Genomic DNA, 25,044 nt, shown 5'->3' on the forward strand with positions numbered 1-25,044 from the left:
AGGCCTGGTGCATGGGTGGGGGCTGGCTGGTTTGCCCTGAAGGGTGTCCCGGATCAGGGTGGGGGTCCCGCTTGGGTGCCTGGCCAGCCTGAGTGAGGAGCTGATGGCTGTTTGCAGCTGGTCACACCCCCTTTAGGGTGGGGGTCCACACTGGGGTGCCTGGCCAGTCTGGGTGAGGGGCTGAGGGCCATTTTCAGGCTGGCCAGCAACTGAAGCTCCAAGCCTCTCCTTTTTTTCTTTTTTTTTTTATTCTGGATTTAACTTCTATAATTGAAACTTTGTTGCCATCACTGGAGCTGAGAGCCGGCTCCTGCTCGCTCCAGCTCTGAGGCCATGGCCTGCTGAAAGCAGGTATCTGGGGTTTGTTTAGCTTCTATAATTGAAACTTTGTTGCTTTCGGAGCTCAGAGATGGGCCGCAGCAGGAGGGGAACATTGGCTTCCACCATCACTGGAGCAAGCAAGCCTCCTGCTCGCTTCAGCTGTGTGGCTGCCAGCCACCATCTTGGTTGGGTTAATTTGCTTATCATGCTGATTAGTCAATGGGAGGCGTAGCGAAGATACGGTCAATTACCATGTTTGTCTATTATTAGAGAGGATATACACCGGAGTGTGCAAAAGTAGGTTTACAGTTGTAAGTATGCAAAACATAGTGTTAGTTAATAAACCTATTGTAATAATCATAATCAGCATGTCTTTTTCCATATGGAAAACTGAAAATCTACTTTTGCCCATCCCATATGCTAATTTCATTAAATATAAATTAAAAACACTGATATAATATTAAAATAAAGAAAGAAACAAATAGAAAGTTATTTCCTAATAAATTAACTTACCTTTTCAAAAAGGATCGCTGGGCTCTATACCTGGGTATTGTACTTGGTTCCTGATTTCCTAATATATCAGTTCCCATAGAATAATTATAATGAACTCCTGTCTTTTACAAGTACTAAAATGTTATGTACAGACACTCAAGACAAATGTTTCATTTTCCTTTTAGATATATTCTACTTCATGCTAAATGTAGATATCTATCTAGATATAATCTTACTTATGATAACTACATGGATAATTTATTTTTAAATATCACATTCCTTTGTATCGATGTAATAAATTTAAACTAACTAAACAGTTATGGTGACACAAATAAATATGTTTAATATTGATAAAAAGGTAGAGACCATCTGGCTATTCCATGGATAATTTACACAGACTATACTTGACACTTACCAGTAAACTCAAAGCATCGCATACTAATTTTTTTTAGATAAGCTTTAGCAGTTAGGTCATAGGTTTTAACTCTAGCTTCCACTCCAAGCTGGAGGACATTTAGTTCATGTAAAGGCCTTCCTTTCTTTTCTGCTTTTTTCATCAAAGTAACCACAACCTAGAAAAAAGTACCAGTATTACCACAAACTATTTCATTAGTATACAAGGAAAGTAAGTCAACAATTTAATAACCATCCATAGTGATATAACCCAAAAATTCACACCATGTAAAGATGTCTATTTCTACTTGTGCCTGGAAATTGCCTGGGGCTATTTACTTTGGCAGGCACATTTACTTGTTCAGACTTAAGTATTTCTCCCTAATTCCCAGAAGTCCTAGTCTGATGAATGGCTTTTCACCTGAAAGTCTGTGAGATAAATGGTCAATTTTTATACTACACCTAAGGCAAAGTTTTTCCATCTTGACCCACTGACACTTTAGGCTAGATAATTCTTTACAGTGAGGAGCATGTCCTGTGCACTGTAAGATGTTTAGTGGCCTCTACCCACCGTTTCCCAGTAGCTCCACCTCCCCAAATGGTGACAATCAAACATGTTTTCAGACAATGCAGAGTATTGGCCTAAGAGAGACAATGCAAACTGCTTCCCCTATCCCAATCACTGACCTAAGGAAAGGGAACTATAATAATACGTATTACAAATGATATTAAAAAGGACTTATAGATTTTCTATGTATATGTTAATAAACCTATTTGCAACAGAGTGATTCATCTATCAATGTTTCAATTATCAAAGCTTAAAAGTCTTTAAATATTAACCAGAAAAATAGCAGAGGTTTAACATGAAGGAAGTTAGTTTCAAAACATATATTTCAGATCAAAAAGTAGAACTCATTTGTTTAAATGTTTATTATTGTTAACTCAGAGAAAGAACACAACCTCTATACAACTATTTAATGATGAAGGGATTTTGGAGGAAGTTCTTACAAGTCCCTGTATCCACTATGCTTTCTCACATATTCACAACCTTATGCCCTGTCCTAGCCCCTTTTGATCCCCTTTTCTCAGACGATATCTTACTCTTTTCTTAAAATTTGCTCAAATGTCACTCCTTTCAGGAAATATTCCCTGATGCTCCCAGACTGCTTAGATGCCCTCTCCCTACCATCACTGCCTCAAGCTCTACTAAGCATATTTTTAATGGGAGCATTACCAAAATTTTAATTGTTTGTTTTCTTGTTTGAATTCAGAGTCTATGCCGTTTACCTCTGTATCCTTGGCACTAAACACATGCAATAAATATTTCTTAAATGTGTGAATACAGAAGAGGAAAATACATTTAATCTTCCCTCAAGAATCTGCAGATGGAAAGCAAATAGTGGTAATGAAACATTTTAAAAATGTAGACATACTGTGTTCTATTCTATTAAGGATTTCTAAAATCTGCATAGGATTTTCCTATCATCTTTTCCCTTTCCTGTCTTTCCTTTATGAAATCCAAAGCAAGCCACCTCCCAATTATCCTAAAATTATCTGAAAAGCACATTACAGGGCATGCTACCATTTTCTCTATGAAATATTATATCCCTCAAATATAATTCATTTTTAACAAACTCTCAAATTTTAAAACATTACTACTACATACAAATTATAAATAGCCTATATAAGATTTTCTCATTTATATCAATAACTACAAGTTTATTTTAGTAAAGGTAATTCTAAATATCCATCATTTATTCACCTTACTTTATAAAAACAGATGAAAATTACATACCTCTTTGATTTCAAAATTCAACAGCACATTAATGATGTCTACAGATCTAATTTCTTCTACTCCAGCTGTTAAAGTATCTTGTGAAATACCTACGTCTTGTGATACAGAGATTTCAAGTGGCCCTTTAATTTCACCTAAAGGTATTTAAAACAAATGTATTTACTTTTAAATTCTTCTTTTCCACAAATACTCACTGAGGACTTATACAAGTACACTCAACCTAGTGCAGGCACTGAAAATCCATAAATTAGTAATGCACAGCTCCAGCCCTTAGAAAGCTTATGGGTTAGTAGAAGAGATGTATACTTCAACATACAAACAAACAAAATAAGCAGGCTACACCTAGTCATATTAAATAAACAAATGTTAATATAAAATGCACAGAAAGCACAGAGCTAGGCATGACACTCTTATGGGAGATCAAGAAAAGTTTAACAGGAGAGTTATCATTCAAGTGGACATCTTCACACAAAAGTGACATTCCAGGAATAAGAAGAAAGGTTGTGGAAAACCATAGAGAGATAACATCCCAATAGATTTTTCAAATAGAATGTAGTTTCTATGACTAAATCATGAGGCATAACAAGAAAAAAGAGGTTGTGATTAGAGCAGTGATGGCGAACCTTTGGAGCTCGGCGTGTCAGCATTTTGAAAAACCCTAACTTAACTCTGGTGCCGTGTCACATATAGAAACTTTTTGATATTTGCAACCATAGTAAAACAAAGATTTAGATTTTTGATATTTATTTTATATATTTAAATGCCATTTAACAAAGAAAAATCGACCAAAAAAATGAGTTAGCGTGTCACCTCTGACACGCGTGTCATAGGTTCGCCATCACTGGATTAGAGCCTCTTATCCATACCAAGAAGCAAAGTAAAGCTATACAAATAAAATGTCGGAAAATCTGTACACCTTGAGATGCAATAAAATTGCTCTCTAAACTGTAATACACAAAACGATTAACAGCTATCACTTGCTAAGCACTTACCTCTGTGCTAAACACTATACTAAGGGCTATCCATGGCTAATCTCATTCAATTCTTACAACAGCCTTATGAGATTAAACACTTTATTGCGCTCATTTCACAGGTGACCAAACTGAGGTTCCAATAGATTCAGTACCTTGCCCAGTATAAATTATACCAGATATTGGCAGAGAAACAGATTCACAGGTAAGTGGAACAGAAGAGAGAACCCAATTATAAAACCACGTGTATAGACAAATAATTTTTTACAAAGGAGCCATAAACACATAATGAAGTAAAGATAGTCTCTTCAATAAATGGTGCTGGGAAATTGAAAAGGCACATGAAAAAGAATGAAACTGGATTATAGTTTGTCCCCATGTGCAAAAACTTATTCAAAATGGATCAAAGACCTAAATATAAGACCAGAAATAATAAGTTACACAGAAAAAAAATATAGGTACCAAAGTTATGGAACTTGACCCCAAAGGCAAGGGAAGTAAAGGCAAAAATAAATGAATGGGACTATATCAAACTAAAAACCTTCTGCACAGCACAAGAAACTGACAACAAAACAAAGAGTCAGCCAACCAGATAGGAGATGATACTTGCAAACAGTAGCTCTGACAAAGGTTTACTTTCCAAAATATATAAAGAACTCATCAAACTCAACACCAAACAAACAAATAACCCAATCAAAAAATGGGCAGAGGACCTGAACAGACACATCTCCCCAAGAAGACAAACAAACAGCCAATAGATAGATGAAAAGATGTTCAACCTCACTAGCAATTAGGGAATTGCAAATCAAAACTACAATGAGATACTATCTCACACCTGTTAGAATAGCTATTATCAACAAGACAAATAATAACAAGTGTGGGAGAGGTTGTGGAGAAAAGGCAACCCTCATTCACTGCTGGTGGGAATGTATACTGGTACAACCACTATGGAAAATAGTATGGCGATTCCTCAAAAAATTAAGAACCAGCAATCCCTTTCCTGGGTATATACCCAAAAAACTAGAAAACATGTATTTCCAAAGATATATGCACCCCAATGTTCAATGTAGCATTACTCAGAGTGACCAAGACATGGAAACAACCAAAGTGTCCTGCAATAGAGGACTGGATAAAGAAGATGCGGTACATATAAACAATGGAATACTACTCAGCCATAAGAAAGGACGAAATACTTCCATTTGCATCAATATGGATGGACCTTGAGAATATTATGCTAAGTGAAATAAGTCAATCAAAAAGAGCTAAGAACAATCTTATTTTACTCATATGTGGAAACTCATGGACACAAACAGCAGTGTGGTGGTTGCCAGAGGGAAAGGGTGGGAGGTAAAGGGTGACGGGAGAAAAATCTGACTTTGGGTGGTGGGCACACAGTGCAATATCAGATCTTGTAACACAGAAACTCACACCTGAAATCTATATGATCATATTAACTAATGTCACCCCAATAAATTTAATAAATAAAATTCCAGAAACCCAGATGAAAAACCACTGCTATTAATTATTTATTACCTTTGAGACAGCAATTCATAGGGAGAGGTTTCTTAATAATAGCTTTATGTTTATGCCAAGCACTATTCTAAACATAATGTGACCCAGGGGAAATAATTCTAGCAATTATTTTGCTTTTATAAAACAACTAGAGGCCCGGTGCACAAAAATTTGTGCACTTGGGGAGAAGGGGGGGTCCCTCAGCCCGGCCTGTGCCCTCTAGCAATCTGGGACCCCTCGGGAGATAACGACCTGCTGGCTTAGGCCTGCTCCCAGGTGGCAGGGGGCAGGCCCAATCCCTAGGTGCAGCCCCTGGTCGGGCTCAGAGCAGGGCCGATTGGGGGGTTGGGGCACCACCCCGTCACACTCAAGGCAGGGTCGATGGGGAGGTTGCGGCGCGACCCCGTCACGCACAGAGCAGGGCCAACCCGGGGCTTGGGGCACTGCCCCCTGTCACACACAGAGCAGGACCCATCAGGGGGGTTGGGGCTCCATACCCTGTCATGCACAAAGCAGGGCCCATCAGGGGGTTGAGGAGCTCCCCCCTGTCACTCACAGAGTAGGTCCGATAGGGGAGTTGGGGCACCGTCCCCTGTCACACACAGAGCAGGGTGGATCAGTGGGTTGGGGCGCTGCCCTCTATCACCCACAGAGCAGGGCCGATCAGGGGGTTGGGGCACCGCCACTGTCACACTCAGGGCAGGGCCGATGGGGAGGTTATGGCTCTACCCCGTCACACACAGAGCAGGGCCCGGGGGGGGGGGCGGGGGGCAGTTGGGGTGCGACACCCTGTCACACACAGAGCAGGGCCGATCAGGGTGTTTGGGCGCTGCCCCCTGTCATGCTGATCCCGGTGCCAGGAGGCCTCTCAGCTCCACTGATCCCGGTGCTGGGAGGCATATTACCCTTTTACTATATAGGATAGAGGCCTGGTGCATGGGTGGGTGCCAGCTCGTTTGCCCTGATGGGTGTCCTGGATCAGGGTGAGGGTCCCCACTGGGGTGCCTGGCCAGCCTGGGTGAGGGGATGATGGCTGTTTGCAGCTGGTCACACACCCTTCGGGGTGAGGGTCCCCACTGGGGTGCCTGGCCAGTCTGGGTGAGGGGCTGAGGGCTGTTTTCAGGCTGGGGGTGACTGAACTCCCAAACGCTCCTTTTTTCCTTTTTTTTTTTTTTTTTTTATTCTGGGCCAGCTTTAGTTTGAGGCTTGGCTCCAGCTCTTAGGCCTCCGCTCCTGAAAGTAGGTTTCTGGCCTTTGCATACAATGTTGCGAATCTGCTGGCTGAAGTCCGGAGGTATTTGTTACAATGTTTAAACTGCAGGCTCAGAGGCCTGCAGCCTCAGGCGGGGAACTTTGGTTTCCTCCGTCACTGAGACAACCAAGCCTCATGTTAGTTTCAAGCTGCCTGGCTACCGGTCGCCATCTTGGCTGACAGTTAATTTGCATATCTCACTGATTAGCCAATGAAAAGGGTAGCGGTCGTACGCCAGTTACCATGTTTCTCTTTTATTAGTGTAGATTCCTGGAATAAGCAAAGATTTCTTAAATAGAAAATAAAAGTCACTGATTTGTTTTAAAAGACCCATTTACAGAGTGAAAAGGTAAACCACAGAGAGGGAGAATATATTTTGGCACATATATCAACACATATACATATAACACATATAACCAGTAAAGGGCAGGCATGTATCTAGAATGAATAAAATTGTTTATATGTCAATTAGAAAAAATACAAATATCTTAATAAAACTAATGGTCAACAGACTTCAATAAAAATGTCACAAAAGAGGGTATCCAAATGGCAAATAGTATATAAAAAGGTTTTCAATTTCATTAGTAATCAGCAAACAAAATCCATAGAGATATCAAAAGCATATCAGTCAGGATGGCTAAATTTTGGAAGATTGACAATATCAAGTACTGGTGAGGATGTGAAACAACTGGAACTCTCATATTCTCATTGCTCGTAGGAAAGTAAACTAGTATGACCACTTGAAAATCTATTTGGTATAACTTGGCATAGATTACTGAAGCTAACATATGACCCAGTAATGCTAACTCCTAGCTAATATATCCAAATAAAAAACAGTATTTATCTATGACAAATGACGTTTACAATAAAATTCATGGCAACTTTATAATTGATAGCCAAAAGCCAGAAACAACTCAAATGTTCATCTAATGTACAGTGGATAAAATAAAATGTTGATACATTCATATAATGACTATGGTACAAGAATAAAAAGAACAAACTACTGCTACATACAACATGGATGCATTTCACAAACAAAATGCTTAATAAAGGAAATAAATTAAAAAAAAACAGTAAATCCTGTATGATTCCATTTATATGAAATTCAAGAAGAGGCAATACTAACCTATCCATAGCATTACAAATTAGAATGGTAGTTAATTTTGGGTGGATTTGGAGTCAGGGTGGGCACTGGGTATTGACTGAGAAGGGGCACAGGGAGGAGGCCTTCTGTGGTGCTACACTGTACATGTCCTACGTCTTAATCATGGTGATTATACTGGTGTAAAAATTCACTGAATTGTACACTTTAAGATTTTTGTACTTTACTATGTGTTTTAACATGCACGTGGTAAAAAAGTATTTTTTACTTAGTTCAGGTTTTTTTCTTTTAATTGATACATAGTTTACATATAACAGTATTAGTTTCATATTTAAAATTTTTTAAAATAAAAACAATGTGATACCATTTTTCATTTAGCAAACTGGCAAAAATTTAAAAATCTAATAATGTGCTCTGTTAGAAAAGGTATATACAAAAAAACCTGGTGGAAATGCAAAATTAGTACAAGTTCTATGTGGGGAAACTGACAAGATCTGTCAAAATTTAAGTAATGTTATTAAATGTATTAATTAAAATTTAACTAAATACCTTTAATCCAGCAGTCCTGGTATTTCTCCTACACATATATATGGACTTATACAAAGATATTCAATGCAACAAGTTAAGAGTGAAAGACTGAAAACAACCTTAAATGTCCATCAATAGGGACTTCCTAAATAAATTATAGTACTTCAACAGAATTCAGTACCAGGCAGCCTTTAAAAAGAAGGAGGCAGTTCTTCTATACATAGTATATACAGACAGATATAGATACAGAATGAACACTAAGATACACTGTTAGTTTTTTAGAAAGCAAACTGCAGAAATACACAAACAGGTACGCACACACATACATACAGAATGGTACCACTTGCTTGAAAAAATAAATATTATATATGTGTATATATACATGTATATATATGAATATATATAAAACAGCTTAAAAATAAGTCAAAAGGGCCATTGTAACCATTTAAACACTCTTTGCATTTTTATTGAAGGAAAATTTTTTCAGTATCTTCGTTGAAGAGAAATTTATCAACCATTTCAATTCTTATAGATATTTTACTACTAACCCTTATTTAAAAAACAGAACAGCCCTAGCTGGTGTGGCTCAGTGGATTCTATTCCAGTCAAGGGCATGTACATCAGTTGCAGGCTTCATCCAACCCTGGTCGGGGCACATGTGGATGGCAACCAATTGATGTGTCTCTCTCACATCAATGTTTCTCTTTCTCTGTCTCCCCCTCTCCCTTCCACTCTCTCTAAAATTCAATGGAAAAATGTCCTCAGGTGAGAATTCACAACAACAAAAAATCAGAATATGCTACCATAGCCTAGTACCAACTTAAATTTTTTTCTATAAATGCAAATTTAATAATTATTCCAAAAATCAACTATTGATTGGAAACCCTTCTTTATGGCCTCCTCCTAGCTTATGCAACTCAGAAGTCTGGAACTATAACTATTTGCTTAATTAAAAAGCAAACTATGGTTGTATCCAATACCATATTATTTGTTTTCTTATTACTACAAATTGCAATATGTAAATATATATTTGTTTACTTCATTTTTATTGTCTCTCTCCCCCCTACTAAATTATAAAATTAGACACATGTTTATGCCACCTACTGTCAGCCTCTTACCTGTCTCTTGTGTTCTTGGTTTCACTTTATTCAAGTCTTCAGTAGCCTCACCAAGATTTTCTGCCAGTATTCTAAATAAAAGATTAAGGTCTTCTTGATTTAGATTAACCTGCAAAATATGAAGTTGAAAGATAAAGATATTCCATTTTTAAATGCAACAATTTAAATACAGGACATAACAAAACTTTAAGTATAGATAAAATTATACTTTCATTACTCACTCAAGTATTTCACTACTTACTTCACGTTAAAGTTTTTATTTTGAAAGATAGGAAAGTATTTGAAGAAAAACAATTTAATTTATGAGTCAACATCAGTCCCATCTACTTAACTTATATGATCCTTAGTGAAACTTAATAATAATTAAAGTAATCTTATCGTTTTAAAAAATGTGACAGCTTAAGGAAACACACAAATTCCACTTTTAAACAATAACAACCTGGAATAAAAGGCCACCTAAAATATGAAAAACAGGCATTTTCCTCAATGTTATAATTACCTTAGTGGTACTTAGATATCCCTAAAATAAAAGTGTATATATATAATATATAGAATGACATGTAATGTAATATAATAATAAATAATTTACATACAGACCTCTGCTAATGTGTACATATTACAAATTTAAAAGTTAATTATACTTAACTGAAGATTAAATCCTACTAAAAATAATACAGATTTTGTTGGACATCATACTGAAATTTTTCTTCCGTCAATCAGTAAAAAAATTCCGTATTTCATTTGGATTTACACTGAGAAAGTCTTCAGAGTCTAAATTTTGGTAATAAAGATTCCTTTAAACTCTCATACTTACATTCATTGACTCAAGATGCCCTTTAATTTCCATAACAGGCACCTTGTGGTACCAAGATGCAGCCAGATTCCTATTTACAGAAAACTCCAAGTTAATTGGGTGCAGCAGCTGAATATCAGGATGGGAAATGCCAGGCTGGATCACGGTCCTAATGAAAAATATAATTGATATATATGCATAAACATAGGGAGGAAATGCAGCATATCATTAAAAAACACAAAGCCAAAAGTTGCTGCTCTCAATGGACACAGACACCAGGGAGGTGAGGGCATGAGTGGGGGGGGTGCGCAATGGGGGGATAAGGACACATATCTACTACCTTAATTAATAAAGAAAAAGAATGTTGCTCTAACACTGATTTGAAATATACTGTTGGGGTGTTTTCTACACTCAGTCAATCATTAACTTAATCTACTATACACTAGCAAGGACAGATTAAAATCAGCCATTAAGAAAACTTTTTTCTTTAAACAGAGGATATATGATGACAACTTTCTTTTTTAATCATCACCCAAGGATGTTCTTACCACTGATTTTTAGAGAGAGTGAAAGGGAGAGAGGTTGGTGGGGGGGAGGGGGGAAGAGAGAGGGAAACATCAACATAAGAGAAAGATACATCGATTGGTTGCCTCCGGCACCTGGCCAGAGATTAAATCTGCAACCAAAGAACATGCCCGTGATCAGGAATGGAACCTTCAACCCTTTGATCCATGGGCTGACACTCTAACCATTGAGCACAATCAGCCAGGGCAGGTGACAATAAATTTCAAAAAGAAATTCATATTGTTGAATATATGGGGGGAAAACCATCAAATACCATTGTTCAAAAAGTAATATGTGCATTGGTACAGATTAAAGAAAAAATGTCAAGATGAATAGTATTTACTAAGGAGTTCTTTCCCAGGATTATTTTTTGGACTTGCCAGGTAATCATTCCTTTTTTATTCAGGATAATTAAATCCCCTTGGATGGGTAGAAAATGATTTCAAAATGAATTATGTACAGATTTTCAAGTGTTCTCTAGTATAAGCCCTACCAATATATCGTTATTTACACAGTATTCCTGCCAAAAATCTCTAAGTTCAATTAAATCATGAAAAATCACCAGACAAAATTAATAGTCGTTCCATGAAAAAACTAAACTGTATTCTTCAGATCTGTCATCATAAAAAACAAAGGCTAAAAAGCTATTCCAGAATAAATGTCTATCAGTACACAATCCCCCTTAGTAGTATAGCATACAATTAAATGCCATATGTAATCCTGGATTAAGGGAAAATCCTATATAATAAAAGCATAGTATGCAAATTGTTCCCTCGACCTGGAGGTCATCCAGGAATTCTACCGGGGGTGGGGCCAGCCGGGAGAAGGGAGGGAGGCCCCAGACAGTAGCAGTGGTGGCGGCAGGCGGCCAGGGGAAGAGAAGGAGGCCCTGGCCAGTGGCGGCAGCAGGGGGCTGGGGGAAGGGAGGGAGGCCCTGGCCAGTGGCGGTGGCAGTGGCAGTGGCGGCAGGCAACTGGGGGAAGGGAGGGAGTACCCAGCTGGCTGCTGGCAGCTGCTAGGGACCCTACGAGTGCACGAATGAATTTCGTGCACTCAGGAGGTTCCCTCAGCCCAGCCTGCACCTCTGGGAATCCACAGGGAGCGAGCCTAAGCCATCAGTGTGACATCCTTAGCACTGCCACAGAGGCAGGAGAGGCTCCTGACACCACCGCTGTGCTCGCCAGCCATTAGCCCAGCTCAGAGCTTCTGGCTGAGCGGCGCTCCCCCTGTGGGAGTGCACTGACCACCGGGGGCAGCTCCTGCATTGAGCGTCTGCCCCCTGGTGTTCAGTGCACATCATAGTGACCGGTCGTTCCACCATTCGGTCGATTTGCATGTTAGCCTTTTATTATATAGGATATTCTTGGAACAACTGGTAAAATTCGAATACTGACTGCATATTAGATAACTAGAGGCCCAGTGCACAAAATTTGTGCACTCGGGGGGGGAGGGAGTCCCTCAGCCTGACCTGCACCCTCTCGCAGTCCCTGAGTCCTCAGGGGATGTCTGACTGCCACAGAGGCAGGAGAGGTTTCCGCCACTACTGCTGCACTTGCCAGAGGTAAGCTCGGCTTCTGACTGATCGGTGCTCCCCCTATGTGAGTGCACTGACCACCAGAGGGCAGCTCCTGCGTTAAGTGTCTGCCCCCTGGTGGTCAGTGTGCATCATAGCAACTGGTCATTCCACTGTTTGGTCAATTTGCATATTAGCCTTTTATTATATAGGATAGTATTATGTCAATGTTAAACTTTTAGAATTTATGTGGAATTTGCATTATGGTTATGTAAGAGGATAAATACCCTTTTCTTAGAAAACACATGCTAATGTGTTTAAGATGTTGATTCTCTTTTTTTAATTGAATTTAACGGGATGATATTGGCTAATAAAATTATATAGGTTTCAGGTATACAATTCTACTATATCATCTGTATACAATATGCATCACCTATATAATTGTATTGTGTGTTTACCACCCTAAGTCATATCTCCTTCCATCACCATTTATATCCCCCCTTTACCCTCTTCTACCTCCACCCACCCACCCCTTCTCTCTGGCAATCACCATACAAAATGTCTAAAGTCAAGTGATTTAGCAAAAAAATGTTTCAACTTTCAGTTATAAAATAAGTCCTGGAGATATAATGTACAGCATGGTGACTATACTTAATAATACTGTACTGTATATTTTAAAGTTGCTAAGAGAGTAGATCCTTAAAGATATAATCACAAGAAAAATTTTTTGTAACTATGCATGATGATGGATGTTAACTAGAGTTACTGTGGTGATTACTTTGCTATATATGCAAGTATTGGATCATTATGTTGTACACATAAAACTCATATACTGTAATATGTGTATTATACTCAATAAAAAAATAAAATATTTTAAATGTCATAAATAATTATATACATACAGTTAAAGCAAATATAAACAATTGGTGAATCTAGGTGAAGGATACTGGGTACAATCATGATACTATTTTTGCAATTTCTAAAGGTTTGAGATTTTTCATACTAAAAAGTTGATTTTTAAAAACTGTTCTGCTTGGCTAGTTTGGCTCAGTGGTTGAGCATCAACCTATGAACCAGAAGGTCATGGTTAGATTCCCAGTCAGGGCACATACTCAGGTTACAGGCTCAATCCCCAGCTAGAGGCAGCCAATCAATGTTGATGTTTCTCTCTCATCGATGTGTGTCTCTCTCTCTTTCCCTACCCCTTCCTCTCTCTCTAAAATCAATAAAAACATTTTTTTAAAAAACTGTTCTGTGCCATAGGACTATGTTGGGTATGGATTTCAATGATCATAAAATTTCATGGAAAATATTAAATAATACTGAAAGAGTATACCTAGAAAGCTTAAGCTTTGTTAGCTGTACATCCATTCTATCAATTACTGGAGGGTTTAAGAAGTCTTCACCAGACACCAGACTAAACTGATTTTGAACTCTCATTAACCCAAGATCTACCACTACTGCATTGGTGGAAATGGAAGATTGTGGGATGACAATAACTGGTGCTTTCAAATCAATATTGATAGAAACACGAAAACTCCTCTGGGCAAGATCTTTCACACTTGTGGCAGCCTTTTCTGCAGCCTGGGCAGTGGCAGCACTCAGAGCCTCTTTGGCTGTCTGGAAATTGTTCAGGAAGTTCTGTTGACACAAAATATAAAAGGATAAATTCAAACAGAAGACATGCACATCATTAATAATACCACCTTCATTTTATTTATGAGCTAATATTTTTACAATAGATAACTTTTAGTTGAGGGCTATTTTTCAAGATTTAGAAAGGAATAATTGATTATCCACCCATATTTATTAGTTACCTGAGAAGGGCTAATTGTAACTATAATTATATGGCTGAGGAACAGAGAAAAAACTATTTTCTTTTTCCTTTTGACAAAAATATTTTCAATAGTCTTTATACTTAAGAATTTGGTTTCATTATGTTCTAGCCAAAATAATTCCACTTTGAGATGAAAATCATTAAATGATTCATATATCACCTGTTAAAGAGAGAGTCTGACCTCAACATTAATACATAAGGAACATCTAAAATCAAAACAATGCATTCCCTATAATCCGGAGTTTGAAATATTTGCAATAATTATTATCAGACTTAATTATTTCTAAGTTGAATAGTCAATCTATAAATAATGATTTTACCAGGAATGACATGAGGAATTTATGAAGATAGACAATCTGAATGCAGCCAACATTCAGTGATACCACACCATCCACTTTGGACATGTCAGTATAGAAATCTCCCTCAGTAGCATCTGGATACAAATCCAAATTAAAACGAAAAACTTCATTTCCCATTATTGACACCACCTGGAAAGCAGAGATTTGAATGTACTCATCCAAGAGGATAACAACAAAATAAAAGCCCATTATAGAAACAATTTTCTACTAAATTATATTTCATTAAAATTTTAAAAAATAAAATATACTTAAAAATAACATCTCATTTTCAGTCATCAAAAAATATTAACTATTACTATCACCTACTTTTTTATGAACTGTCTTGGGTTCAACATCTGTGACAATAATATTTTCCAGTCTTGCAAATAGAGACTGTTTTCTTGACTGAAGAAGAAGAGAGGAATCGAGTCCTGAAAAAAAAATTTTATTATTATAATTTCTGTAGATCTAATAAAGTAAGATCTTAAGATGTTTCTTACCATTGCATAATTTTATTTTGGGTGTTATATATTTATAAATTTAGCATGGTTTGCCCTAACCAGTTTGGCTCAGCAGATAGAGCGTCGGCCTGAGGACTGAAGGGTCCCAGGTTCAATTCCGGTCAAGGGCATGTACCTTGGTTGTGGGCACATCCCCAGTAGGGGGTGTGCAGGAGGCAGCTGATCGATGTTTCTAACTCTCTCTCTCCCTTCTTCTCTGTAAAAAAATCAATAAAATATATTTTTTTAAAAATTTAGCATGGTTTGAACTCCCAATTGATAAACAAGTTGAGATATTAGATCTTTTTAATTTTATTAACAACGGAACCTGTTAACTCATCATAAAATAATTACTGAATTTTCAACCTTCTAAAAAAAATCTAGTACAAATAGATTATCTTGGGATTTTAGTTAATCCTTAACACCTTATATCCAGTCATTTACATGGACACTATAAAAGTTTCATGAATTAAATTCAGACTAGTAGATGCACTTCCAGTTCAGAAAGAACAAAGACAACAACTCTAGTTTTCTAGTTTTTAAATTCTTCAAGAATTTCATTAAACATATTCTTGACCTTTAGCAGACCACACTGAGCTAATATAGATAGAGTCATAGAAAGAAGCTAAATTATTCTTAGCAGCTTTTGCCTAAAAGAATAAAATATGCAGGTTTTATTTTTCATGATAAGGCTGCTCTGCATTTTGTACCAAGATAAAGCATTTTCACAGACCTTTACCTGAATTCTGGATCAACACTTATCTCAGATCATTAGTAGCATCTCTACATTGACATTAGTAATCCTCACCTCCCAGACAACTCTCAGAAAGGTGCAAAATACCAAAAAGTGTGGTTCAATTTAATGGTCAGAGTCTGATCAACATCTATATCCTAAAGAGTAGGTAGCATGCTGTCCAATTATGTTCTTAATAAAAGTACCCAGTTTTCACAGCTCAGAGCCCTCCATTTGTATGTTAGGATTAAAAAAAAAAAACACCTTATCTTTTGAACAAATTGTAATACTATGAGAACTTTACCTTGAATCTTGATTTCAGCAATATTGTTCTTCTCTTCACAAACATTGATACAGAAAGCATTCAACTTGGCAAACAGCCTGAAGTCAATAATGTCACTATCCTTAGAGGATACAATCACTACAAAGGAAACAAAGCATTCTGTCACAGTGAAATCCTAGTAAACTAAACTCTATTAAGGTTTCTTCCCTATATTAAGTGAATCACAATTCTGTTTTTAAAAAGCGAAATAAGTCAGACAGAAAAAGTTAAGAACTATATGATTTCACTCATATGTGGTATATAAAACTGAAAACAACAAATGAACAAACAAGAAAAACAAAAACTCATAGACACAGACAACAGTACTGTGGTTACCAGAGGGAAGGTGAGGAGGGATAAGAAAGGGTAAAGAAGGTCAAATATATAGTGACAGAAAAAGATCTGACTTTGGATGGTAGACAAAATGCAATATACAGATGAGGTAGCATAGAACTGTACACTTGAAACCTATATACTCTTATTAACCTATGTCACCCAAAAAAATTTAGCAAAAAAAAAAATTAGAAAATTCTTAAAAATTTAAAATACTTCTTTTGCTTTATATATTCTGTAGAATTTTCATTTCTAATAATGCGATGTGCTACTTTTATCATTTAAAAGCAAGGAAAAAATTTAAATAAGATAAGGACATTGAAACTCAGAGAAGTTCAGTAAAAGTTTAAGTAGCAGTCAGGATCTGAACTGAATTCTCTCTGATCCAAAATTTAGGCTCCTAACTAATTACCTGCTACCCCTATATCCCTGACCTCATGTCTCTGGATCTTAATTTCCTTATTTGTAAAATGGAAGGGAAAGCTAACCCTCTATGGAGCCCCTTCAGGAGCCACTAACAGGGTATGAAAAGCTCAGTGTAAATATGTCGTTTTCCTTTATAACCCACCAAAAATCATCCACCACCACCACCAAAATAAGAACAAAAACAGACATTTTTTAAAAACAAAAATATTAATTATATTTGGTTTACATATAAGGTACCCAAGAAAGATTTAGTTTGAAGAAAAGAACAAAAATGAAGAAAATGGCCTGTAAATGACTGCACTAGAAGGTCCCTTAAAATTCCCCATTTAGCTCTAGAATTCTAAAACCCTTACTGACAAAAAACAAACAAGCTGTTTTCATACCTTTCTGCAGAGATGAATTTTTTTGTTGCTTTTCAGTTGAAATTTGTACTTCCTTGGCATCTCCCATCTTTTGGCCATCTGATGGAATAACGGTCGTCAGGTAATTAATAGAAGAGAGAAGAGCTTGTGTTTGCAGCAACAGGTTTAAAGATGAAAAAGCCACCTAGAGATGTTTAAAAGAGGAAAATTAGTTTCCCAGGCCAATTATACCAGTGGTCTCCAAGATGAAACCAAAAGGCTCCTAGCTGGGCTTGCATTGTGCCTTTCACAACTTGGAAGGAAGATTCATAACACACTCCTGAAATAGGAATATAATGAGAGTAAATTACACTTAACTTACCTCGGTGGTTCATTTGAGTATCAAAGTAACCTAATCTACTTTAGTAGCATAATTATCACAGAGTATATAATCTGCTTGTCATGGCCATCCCAATATTCAACATATATATGGGTTCTGGGATCTGCAATTGACTATTTATTATATAAACAGGTAAGTTAGAATATGAAACTCTAAAAGTCAAGAAATTACTTCAAATGTGACATTCATGAGATTTAAATGTAAAAAGTACAATTACAGCCTGGCCTACATGGTTCAGTGGTTGAGTGCCGACCTATAAAGCAGGAGGTCATGGGTAGATTCCCAGTCAGGGCACATGACTGGTTGTGGGCTAGATCTCTAGCAGGGATGGCATGCAGGAGGTAGCCGATCAATGATTCTCTCTCATCATTGATGTTTCAATCTCTCTCCGCTTCTCCCATCCTCTCTGAAATCAATTTTTAAAAAATGTTTTTTAAAAGTAAAATTTTAACTGAGCTCTCGGTCACTAAATGATCTTCTGAAACCAAAATGATGGTCCTATCGTTTAAAACGAAACAAAGAATATATAACATAAAGAAGAAAAATGGATGTGAGGGCGATCGGGCTGCGACATCTGTCACCCCATTGATCGCCAGGGTTGATTCGGCTGATCTGGCTGGCTAGGCGGGTGTCCCCCTCCTCCCTCACAGATCCATGTGCCTCCCTCCCGAAGCTGCAAGCTTGGTGGAAGAGAGCGCCTTCCCCCCGAGGAGAGGACCGGTCTTCCGTCAAGGGTATACAAGTAGCTGCGCTCCCCTGCTAGAACCTCCAAACAAGCTCTCAAGAAGAAAAATATTAGATTTTTTTGAAACAATGACCCCAGAAAGCTAAGAGGGCAATGCAAATTGCTTTCAAGAATATGTGGTTTTCTAATAGAAATTTTAAAAACTTTTTTAAATTTTTATTTATATAAAGAATTTCTTTGCACTGCTTCAAAAAAAATGCGTATAAAAATAAAGTTTAGCTGTAACCGGTTTGTCTCAGTGGATAGAGCGTCGGCCTGTGGACTGAAAGGTCCCAGGTTCGATTCCAGTCAAGGACATATACCTTGGTTTCGGGAACATCCCCAGTAGGGGGTGTGCAGGAGGCAGCTGATCGGTATTTCTCTCTCATCAATGTTTCTTACTCTCTATCCCTCTCCTTTCCTCTCTGTAAAAAATCAATAAAATATATTTTTTTAAAAATAATAAAGTTTAACAATAATCAACAGATATCATATCTCTCAAAAGTGTAATCTAAAACACATTTCTTTCATTTTCTTTATAATGTAACCCACAACTACATTTTGCCTGTTCTTAATTACATTAGTAATCCGCACCTCCAAGACAACTCTCAGAAAGGTGCAAAATACCAAAATACTATTTATTATATAAACAGGTAAGTTGTATAAATCTCTATTTATACAACTATCTTAGTATGGCTCCAAGAAGTACTCAGCATCTCTCCTTGTAATTCACATAACTTTCTCAACCCTGTATTAAACAACAGTTATTTGATATATTTAAAACTGTTCTTTATAAATCAAAGTTTCCCATCTATAGCTCTCCCTTCTTTATAAATAACTAGAAGCCTGGTGCACGAAATTAGTGCACGGGTAGGGTCCTTAGGCCTGGCCGGCGATCAGGGCCAATCGGAGCCTTCCAGCTGGCTGGCTGGATCCTTCCTTCCCTGGCTACCGGCTGCTGGCCGGGACCTTCCTTCATTCTGTGGTGGTCAGCACACATGATAGCAAGCAATCAAACTCCCAGTCTCCAGGTCGAACTCCCAAGGGGACAATTTGTATATTAGGCTTTTATATATATAGATTAGGATGTGATATAATAAGTCCAAACAATAGCTTTATTGCTCATGAACACAGAGCATGGTATCTATGAGTTTGGTTTATAATTTTTATTGGCTCTTGATTATTTCATCAAATTACCCAGTCAATATTCCTTCAAGGATACCAGGAGACTTCCAGAGTAGATTATTTTCAGATAGGCTATATTCTTTTAATAGAATTTCTTACCTTAACTGTTTGTTCAGTTTTTTCAAAAGTAGTTTGAAAACTAGGTCCATTCTTATCAGCCTAAAAAAAACAAACAAACAAGAGTTCTAAAGAAATTAAGACCAAAGTAAGTAAATCACTTATTTATGAGCTCTAGTTTATTTATAGTTACAATTGTATTTTATTACACTATATATTTAATATTCTTGTCATTTTAAAGTTACATCAAAATAATTTATTATAATCATGCAAATTTGTCCTCTTCAAACATACAACATTCACTTGTGGAAAATGCAGCTAGGAATCAGAATTATAAACTCTGGACGTTGGAAGGTTTAAAGGTCATCTAGCCCATCTATCACCTAATGCTTGAATTCCTGTATAAAGTCTTTGCCAAGTCTATTTTATGATACCTCCAGTGAGAAAACCTCATTTTCTTACAAATTCAATCTTTAGAAAACTTTGATTTCGTGAGGTCTTTACACTGAATAGAAATATATCTCATTGGTTCAACCTCTACTCCTTGGAAATATACATAGTAAATTCAAAGTTTTACCTTATGTGAGAAGGTTTACCTTATGTGAGGCAGTTTCCCTGCCTGCCTGTTCCCATAATGCTTTGTGCTCTTCTTTATTAGAGAATCACCACATTATGTTTTCATTGTTTTTTATCTATCTCCCTAATAGTCTTCATCTCTGTAACCCAAGTACCTAACAGGACCTAACACATAAAGACATTCAATAGTGTTGAATGATTAAACAAATCAACTAATCTATAATAATAAAAGCATAGTATGCTTATTAGACCAGATGTCCTTCTGGACAACCTTCAGATGAAGCCGGGGCTGGGAGGGAACCTGGGTCCTGGGTGCCAGAGGGAAGCTGGTGCCAGCAGCCAGGGGAAGGAAGGCCTACTCTTGCACGAATTTCGTGCATCGAGCCTTTAGTCTTAAGTAAAGCTAAATACCATTAGTTCCTTCAGCATTCCTCATATAGTAAATTTTTGAGTCCTTAATTCTGGCAGTTCTCTACTGAACCCAATTCAATTTGACTTTATACCTCTTGATGTAGAATATTCAGACAAATGTAACCTATATATGCAATGAATATAGGTAGGTGAACATACCCTAGAAATTAGGAGTAGGACCTACTTCAACCCAGGTTTCCATCTTTGGGGACAAGATGTTTGATGGCTTTGTAAAAATCCTAGTCTAGTCCTGTACTTAAGTGAAAAAGAATGAAGGTGTAGGAATGAAAAGAGAAACAGTAGATATCCTTATGATTAAAACCTATGATACACATGCAGAGCCTGTATTAACCTATTGTCATATTTTTCCTTTCAGGGATAGTTTGAAGTATACAATAAATATATAAACATGATATGGCCCGTACCTTAATATACTCCACTTTTAAAAGATCTAATCCAGGTTTGTCAGAAGAGCTAATCAAGTGAAGTGGCTTTTTTTTGGATCCTAGATTAAAGAAAAAGAAAAAGTGTTTCAAATAAATTGCTCTTTTAAGTTTAGAATTTTCTAGATGTCTTATTCTTTTTTTAAAAAAAATTAAGTCTTGCCCTAGTCGGCTTGGCTCAGTGGACAGAGCGTCAGCCTGCGGATTGAAGGGTCCCAGGTTCGATTCCGGCCAAGGGCACATGCCTGGGTTGCGGCTCAATCCCCAGTGGGGGGTGTGCAGGAGGCAGCCAATCAATGATTCTCTCTCATCATTAATGTTTCTATCTCTCTCTCCTTCACTCTTCCTCTCTGAAATCAATAAAGAAATATATTTTTAAAAATTCAGTTTTAAAAGACTATCTGCCCATATTTACATGGTTACTAAATGCTAAAGTTATCAATGGTGAAGAAATAAATTAATCCAAATCCTTACCCTACCTTTCTCATCCAACTAAGATAAAAAAAACATGCATATTTATTTTCTTTGATTTTATACCTGTGTTAAAAAAAAATTTCTCTCGATATTTTGAGGCCATATATGCATTTGTAAGGCAGTAGAAACACTATAGTTGTAAGAATCAGAAAATGTGAATTCTAGTTCATCTCCTTTATCAAAAGCTATTTAACTTCAGTTTTCTCAACTATATAACAAGGAGGTTGCACTAGAAATATATGTAATATGCTGTTGAACTCTAAAATTCTTTGAACAAATATTTCATTCTTATTAAATGATGTAAATAGTTTTTCTTTGTTTAGACCAAGAGAAGGCTTACATAGAAAAATATTTCTTTTATTGGAATGGAAATGTTAAATTTCTTGGAATTTTAAAACAACAGGTACTACCAGATGTCTTCTATATCCTTAAGTAGATGTACCAAAGAACTGCCTCAAGAAGCTGTGGAGGGAGAAGTCATTTATCCATTACTGAATCCATCTTTTTTTTATTATTTATAGTTCTATAACTCCTGTTTCTGAGACATTTCAGAATTTTCCCTTGAAATAACTTTCCTTAAAGGAAAAAATAGCCTAGCAAATTTATTATTTGTATTTGTTTCCCTTAAAATAGTAATATAAATTCCATCTTAACAGTGCTTACAGAAACTTACTAATATATAACCCTTTTTCCCGTAAATTGAGATTTTAGTTTCAACCATTTTTGAAAAAAAAATAAAAAGTAGGTATTTTATTTGACTAAAATATTAGGTAATTTTAATTAAAGTGGATTCACCCATTCTTTCATTCCTTATATATCTCATGAGCACACAAGATGTACACTTAAATAAACTATAAGCACTTCTGAAAGAATTTTATATTCCACCATTTTTATTTTTATAATGTGATGCTGCTTCCCTAATTCAATAGAAAGAACAAGGACTTCAATATTATAAACCCAGAAATATATTTTAGGTTTGGCCATTCAAAACATACATGAACTTGAGTAAGTCAACTATTTAACCTTTCTTTGTTTGTAAAATGGAAATAATACTCCCATATACAGGAGATTTATATGAACTCTACGAGGTAGTAGATCATAGTAGTTAAGAATCCAGACCCAATGGCAAGATTTCAAGGGTTCAGCCAATAACTAGGATGAATGACCTTGGATGAATTACATAAACAACATTTGCTTTAGTTTCCTCATATGCAACCTGGAGACTGTAACACTGCCTTTCTCATAGCATTCTTGTAAGAATTAAAAGGGTTATTATTTGAAAAATGTTTAGAACAGTGCTATTTTTTATTATAAACATTGTTATATAAATGAAAGTATTTCAGACACAGAAAAGTGGTTTTATATTTATTATTAGCTATTGTTTCCATTTTTATGTCTATTACCTTGAATTTCATGGTAATCCAAGCTGATTTTCTTTAGGTAAGATACTGCAGTTAAATCAAATGTTCTCACTGTAGCCTCTGTTCCTAACTGAGTAACATTAAATACTAGAATTGTATCTTCTTCTTTCTGTTGTTTGGTAAATTCCAAAATCACCTAAAAGAATCAATGAAAGGTTAAGTAGTCTGAATCATACTAAAAAAAAAATTAAAAAAACAAAAGCCTTCTTTGCACATATCATCATGAGAAGCATAAAAATTTTGCTCACACTTGTCTACTACCATTACTTATTTACTATGATTGGAAATTATCATCTAAATTGTATTGAGAATTATAACTATATCTATATGAAATTATGATGAAATTTTATATACATTATTGATTTATATTTTTAAATTTAGTAAAAATGGAATGTATGGATTCTTCCGTAATATGATTTTCTTAAACCTGTATCTCAAAAAAGAAATCATGTTTAGTGATATAAGAAACATTCTCACTAATATAAAAAGGAGCAAAAGGATGTTCACTATTATACTACTATTCAAATTTATTCTGGAAATTCACTGTTATACTATTATTCAAGTTATTTACCAGATGAAAAATAAAATATATATGTGGCAATTTTTAAAACATTCAAGTTCTTTGACACTCCACAAGAGATGGAGAGTCTTTGTCCCTTTACATTTGGGCAGGCTTGTTATTTGCCTTCATCATAGAGTACAGAGGAAGTAATACTATAATGACTTCCAATGTCAAAAAAGGCTATAAAACTTCCTCTGTGAATGTTCATCCTGAGGGAAGCTAGTTGCCATGCAATAAGTTCAACTACTCTTGCCATGTGCAGGAGTCAATGAGTAGGTAGGTATTTCAGTCAGCAGACCTAGGTGAGCTCCTAGCCAGCAGCCAGTATCAATGGCCAGCCTATCAGTGAGCCACCTCTGAGCCCCTCTGACACGTCAGGTCACTATAACATCAGTCAAATCTTACTATAAGCGTGTGAAAGACTATACACAAAAATTACTAAGCTGTACCCTTCCAGAATTCCTAAACCACAAAACTATAAGCAAAATAAAATAGCTGTTTTGAGCTACTACATTTTGGGATAACCTATGAGGCAGCAATAATAACTGAAACACTATAAATGCTGAAAGAAAGCAAAAATCAATATTATTAGCAGTGTTAAACATAAGAAAAACCAGGAAGAATGTCACCTGAAAAACAGAATCTATAGTAAAAATATTCAATACAGAACTGACATACAAAAATAAATTTGAGATGTATCGATGATTTAAATGACAGCATTGATGTCATAAAATATAAAATCATGGGTATTTTTTGCAATGGAGAATAATTTTCTATACATACACTATAACTAGGATATAAACACAAAATTCAATAAATTGCACTACAGAAACATTTAAAACTTCAAAATGGCACACAAAAAAGTCAAATTGGGAAAAATATTTCAAACAGTACTACTATTTTTTCCTTAAAGGATTCTGATTATTTATCACTTTAGTTCATTCATTCAATAGTTAATAAAATATTTATTGGCCATCATCTACCATGTATGAAGTTGTGCCAGCCACTAAAAACATTGAAGTGACCTGGACAGACAAGGTTCTTGTCTTCATGAAGCTTACATTCTAGGGAGAGTGGAGGAAAATGAAGCTTGCTATCTTGTATTGGGGGGGTCAGACCTTTCCAATATGATGGCATTTGAGTAAATATGTTATGCAGGAAGAGTATTCCAGGCAAAGGAAACAGTAAGCACAAAGAATGTGTTTTGGTGTAAGTAAGGGAGACTAAAAGACAAGTGTAAGCAATCTGAGACAAGAACCTTGCTCACTACTTTAGCTCCAGTACCTAAAACAATGCCTGGTACATGATGGCACTGGATAAATACTTACTGCAGGAATGAATGAAATATAGCTGGAGTAGAGTGAAAAGAATTCCATGAAAGCCCTTGTAGGTCGTAGGAAGGACTAAGCCCTTTGCTCTGAGTGACATGGGAAGCCAGTAGGTGAGCAGTGACATAATCTGACTTCCAGTTTAAAAGGATTACTCTGGCCCTGGTTCAGCTGGGGCGAGCAGAGAAGGCAACCGATCCATGTTTCTCTCGGACATCAATGTTTCTCTCTCTCTCTCCTCCCCCAACCCTCGCCGTTTCCTCCCTCTCAAATCAATAA

The 25,044-nt window shown here is 36.4% G+C and overlaps 1 protein-coding gene across 5 annotated transcripts in view; it reads right to left on the reverse strand.

The window, feature by feature from the left end:
• Positions 1 to 25,044, reverse strand: part of VPS13C (vacuolar protein sorting 13 homolog C) — a 194,943-nt gene that overhangs the window by 93,728 nt on the left and 76,171 nt on the right. For all 5 annotated transcript variants that reach the window (XM_036303625.1, XM_036303615.1, XM_036303605.1 and 2 more), the window contains exons 26-37: positions 22,858 to 23,011; positions 20,963 to 21,042; positions 19,593 to 19,652; positions 17,227 to 17,389; positions 16,067 to 16,183; positions 14,857 to 14,960; positions 14,512 to 14,679; positions 13,691 to 13,995; positions 10,299 to 10,446; positions 9,485 to 9,593; positions 3,002 to 3,135; positions 1,229 to 1,385 (exon numbers count right to left, since the gene is read on the reverse strand). In XM_036303625.1, coding sequence (XP_036159518.1) covers positions 1,229 to 1,385; positions 3,002 to 3,135; positions 9,485 to 9,593; positions 10,299 to 10,446; positions 13,691 to 13,995; positions 14,512 to 14,679; positions 14,857 to 14,960; positions 16,067 to 16,183; positions 17,227 to 17,389; positions 19,593 to 19,652; positions 20,963 to 21,042; positions 22,858 to 23,011 — 1,699 coding nt within the window. The remainder of the gene's footprint in view (positions 1 to 1,228; positions 1,386 to 3,001; positions 3,136 to 9,484; positions 9,594 to 10,298; positions 10,447 to 13,690; positions 13,996 to 14,511; positions 14,680 to 14,856; positions 14,961 to 16,066; positions 16,184 to 17,226; positions 17,390 to 19,592; positions 19,653 to 20,962; positions 21,043 to 22,857; positions 23,012 to 25,044) is intronic.

The sequence above is a fragment of the Myotis myotis genome, unplaced genomic scaffold (assembly GCF_014108235.1).
Source record: "Myotis myotis isolate mMyoMyo1 unplaced genomic scaffold, mMyoMyo1.p scaffold_m19_p_1, whole genome shotgun sequence".
In the NCBI taxonomy this organism is placed as follows: domain Eukaryota; kingdom Metazoa; phylum Chordata; class Mammalia; order Chiroptera; family Vespertilionidae; genus Myotis; species Myotis myotis.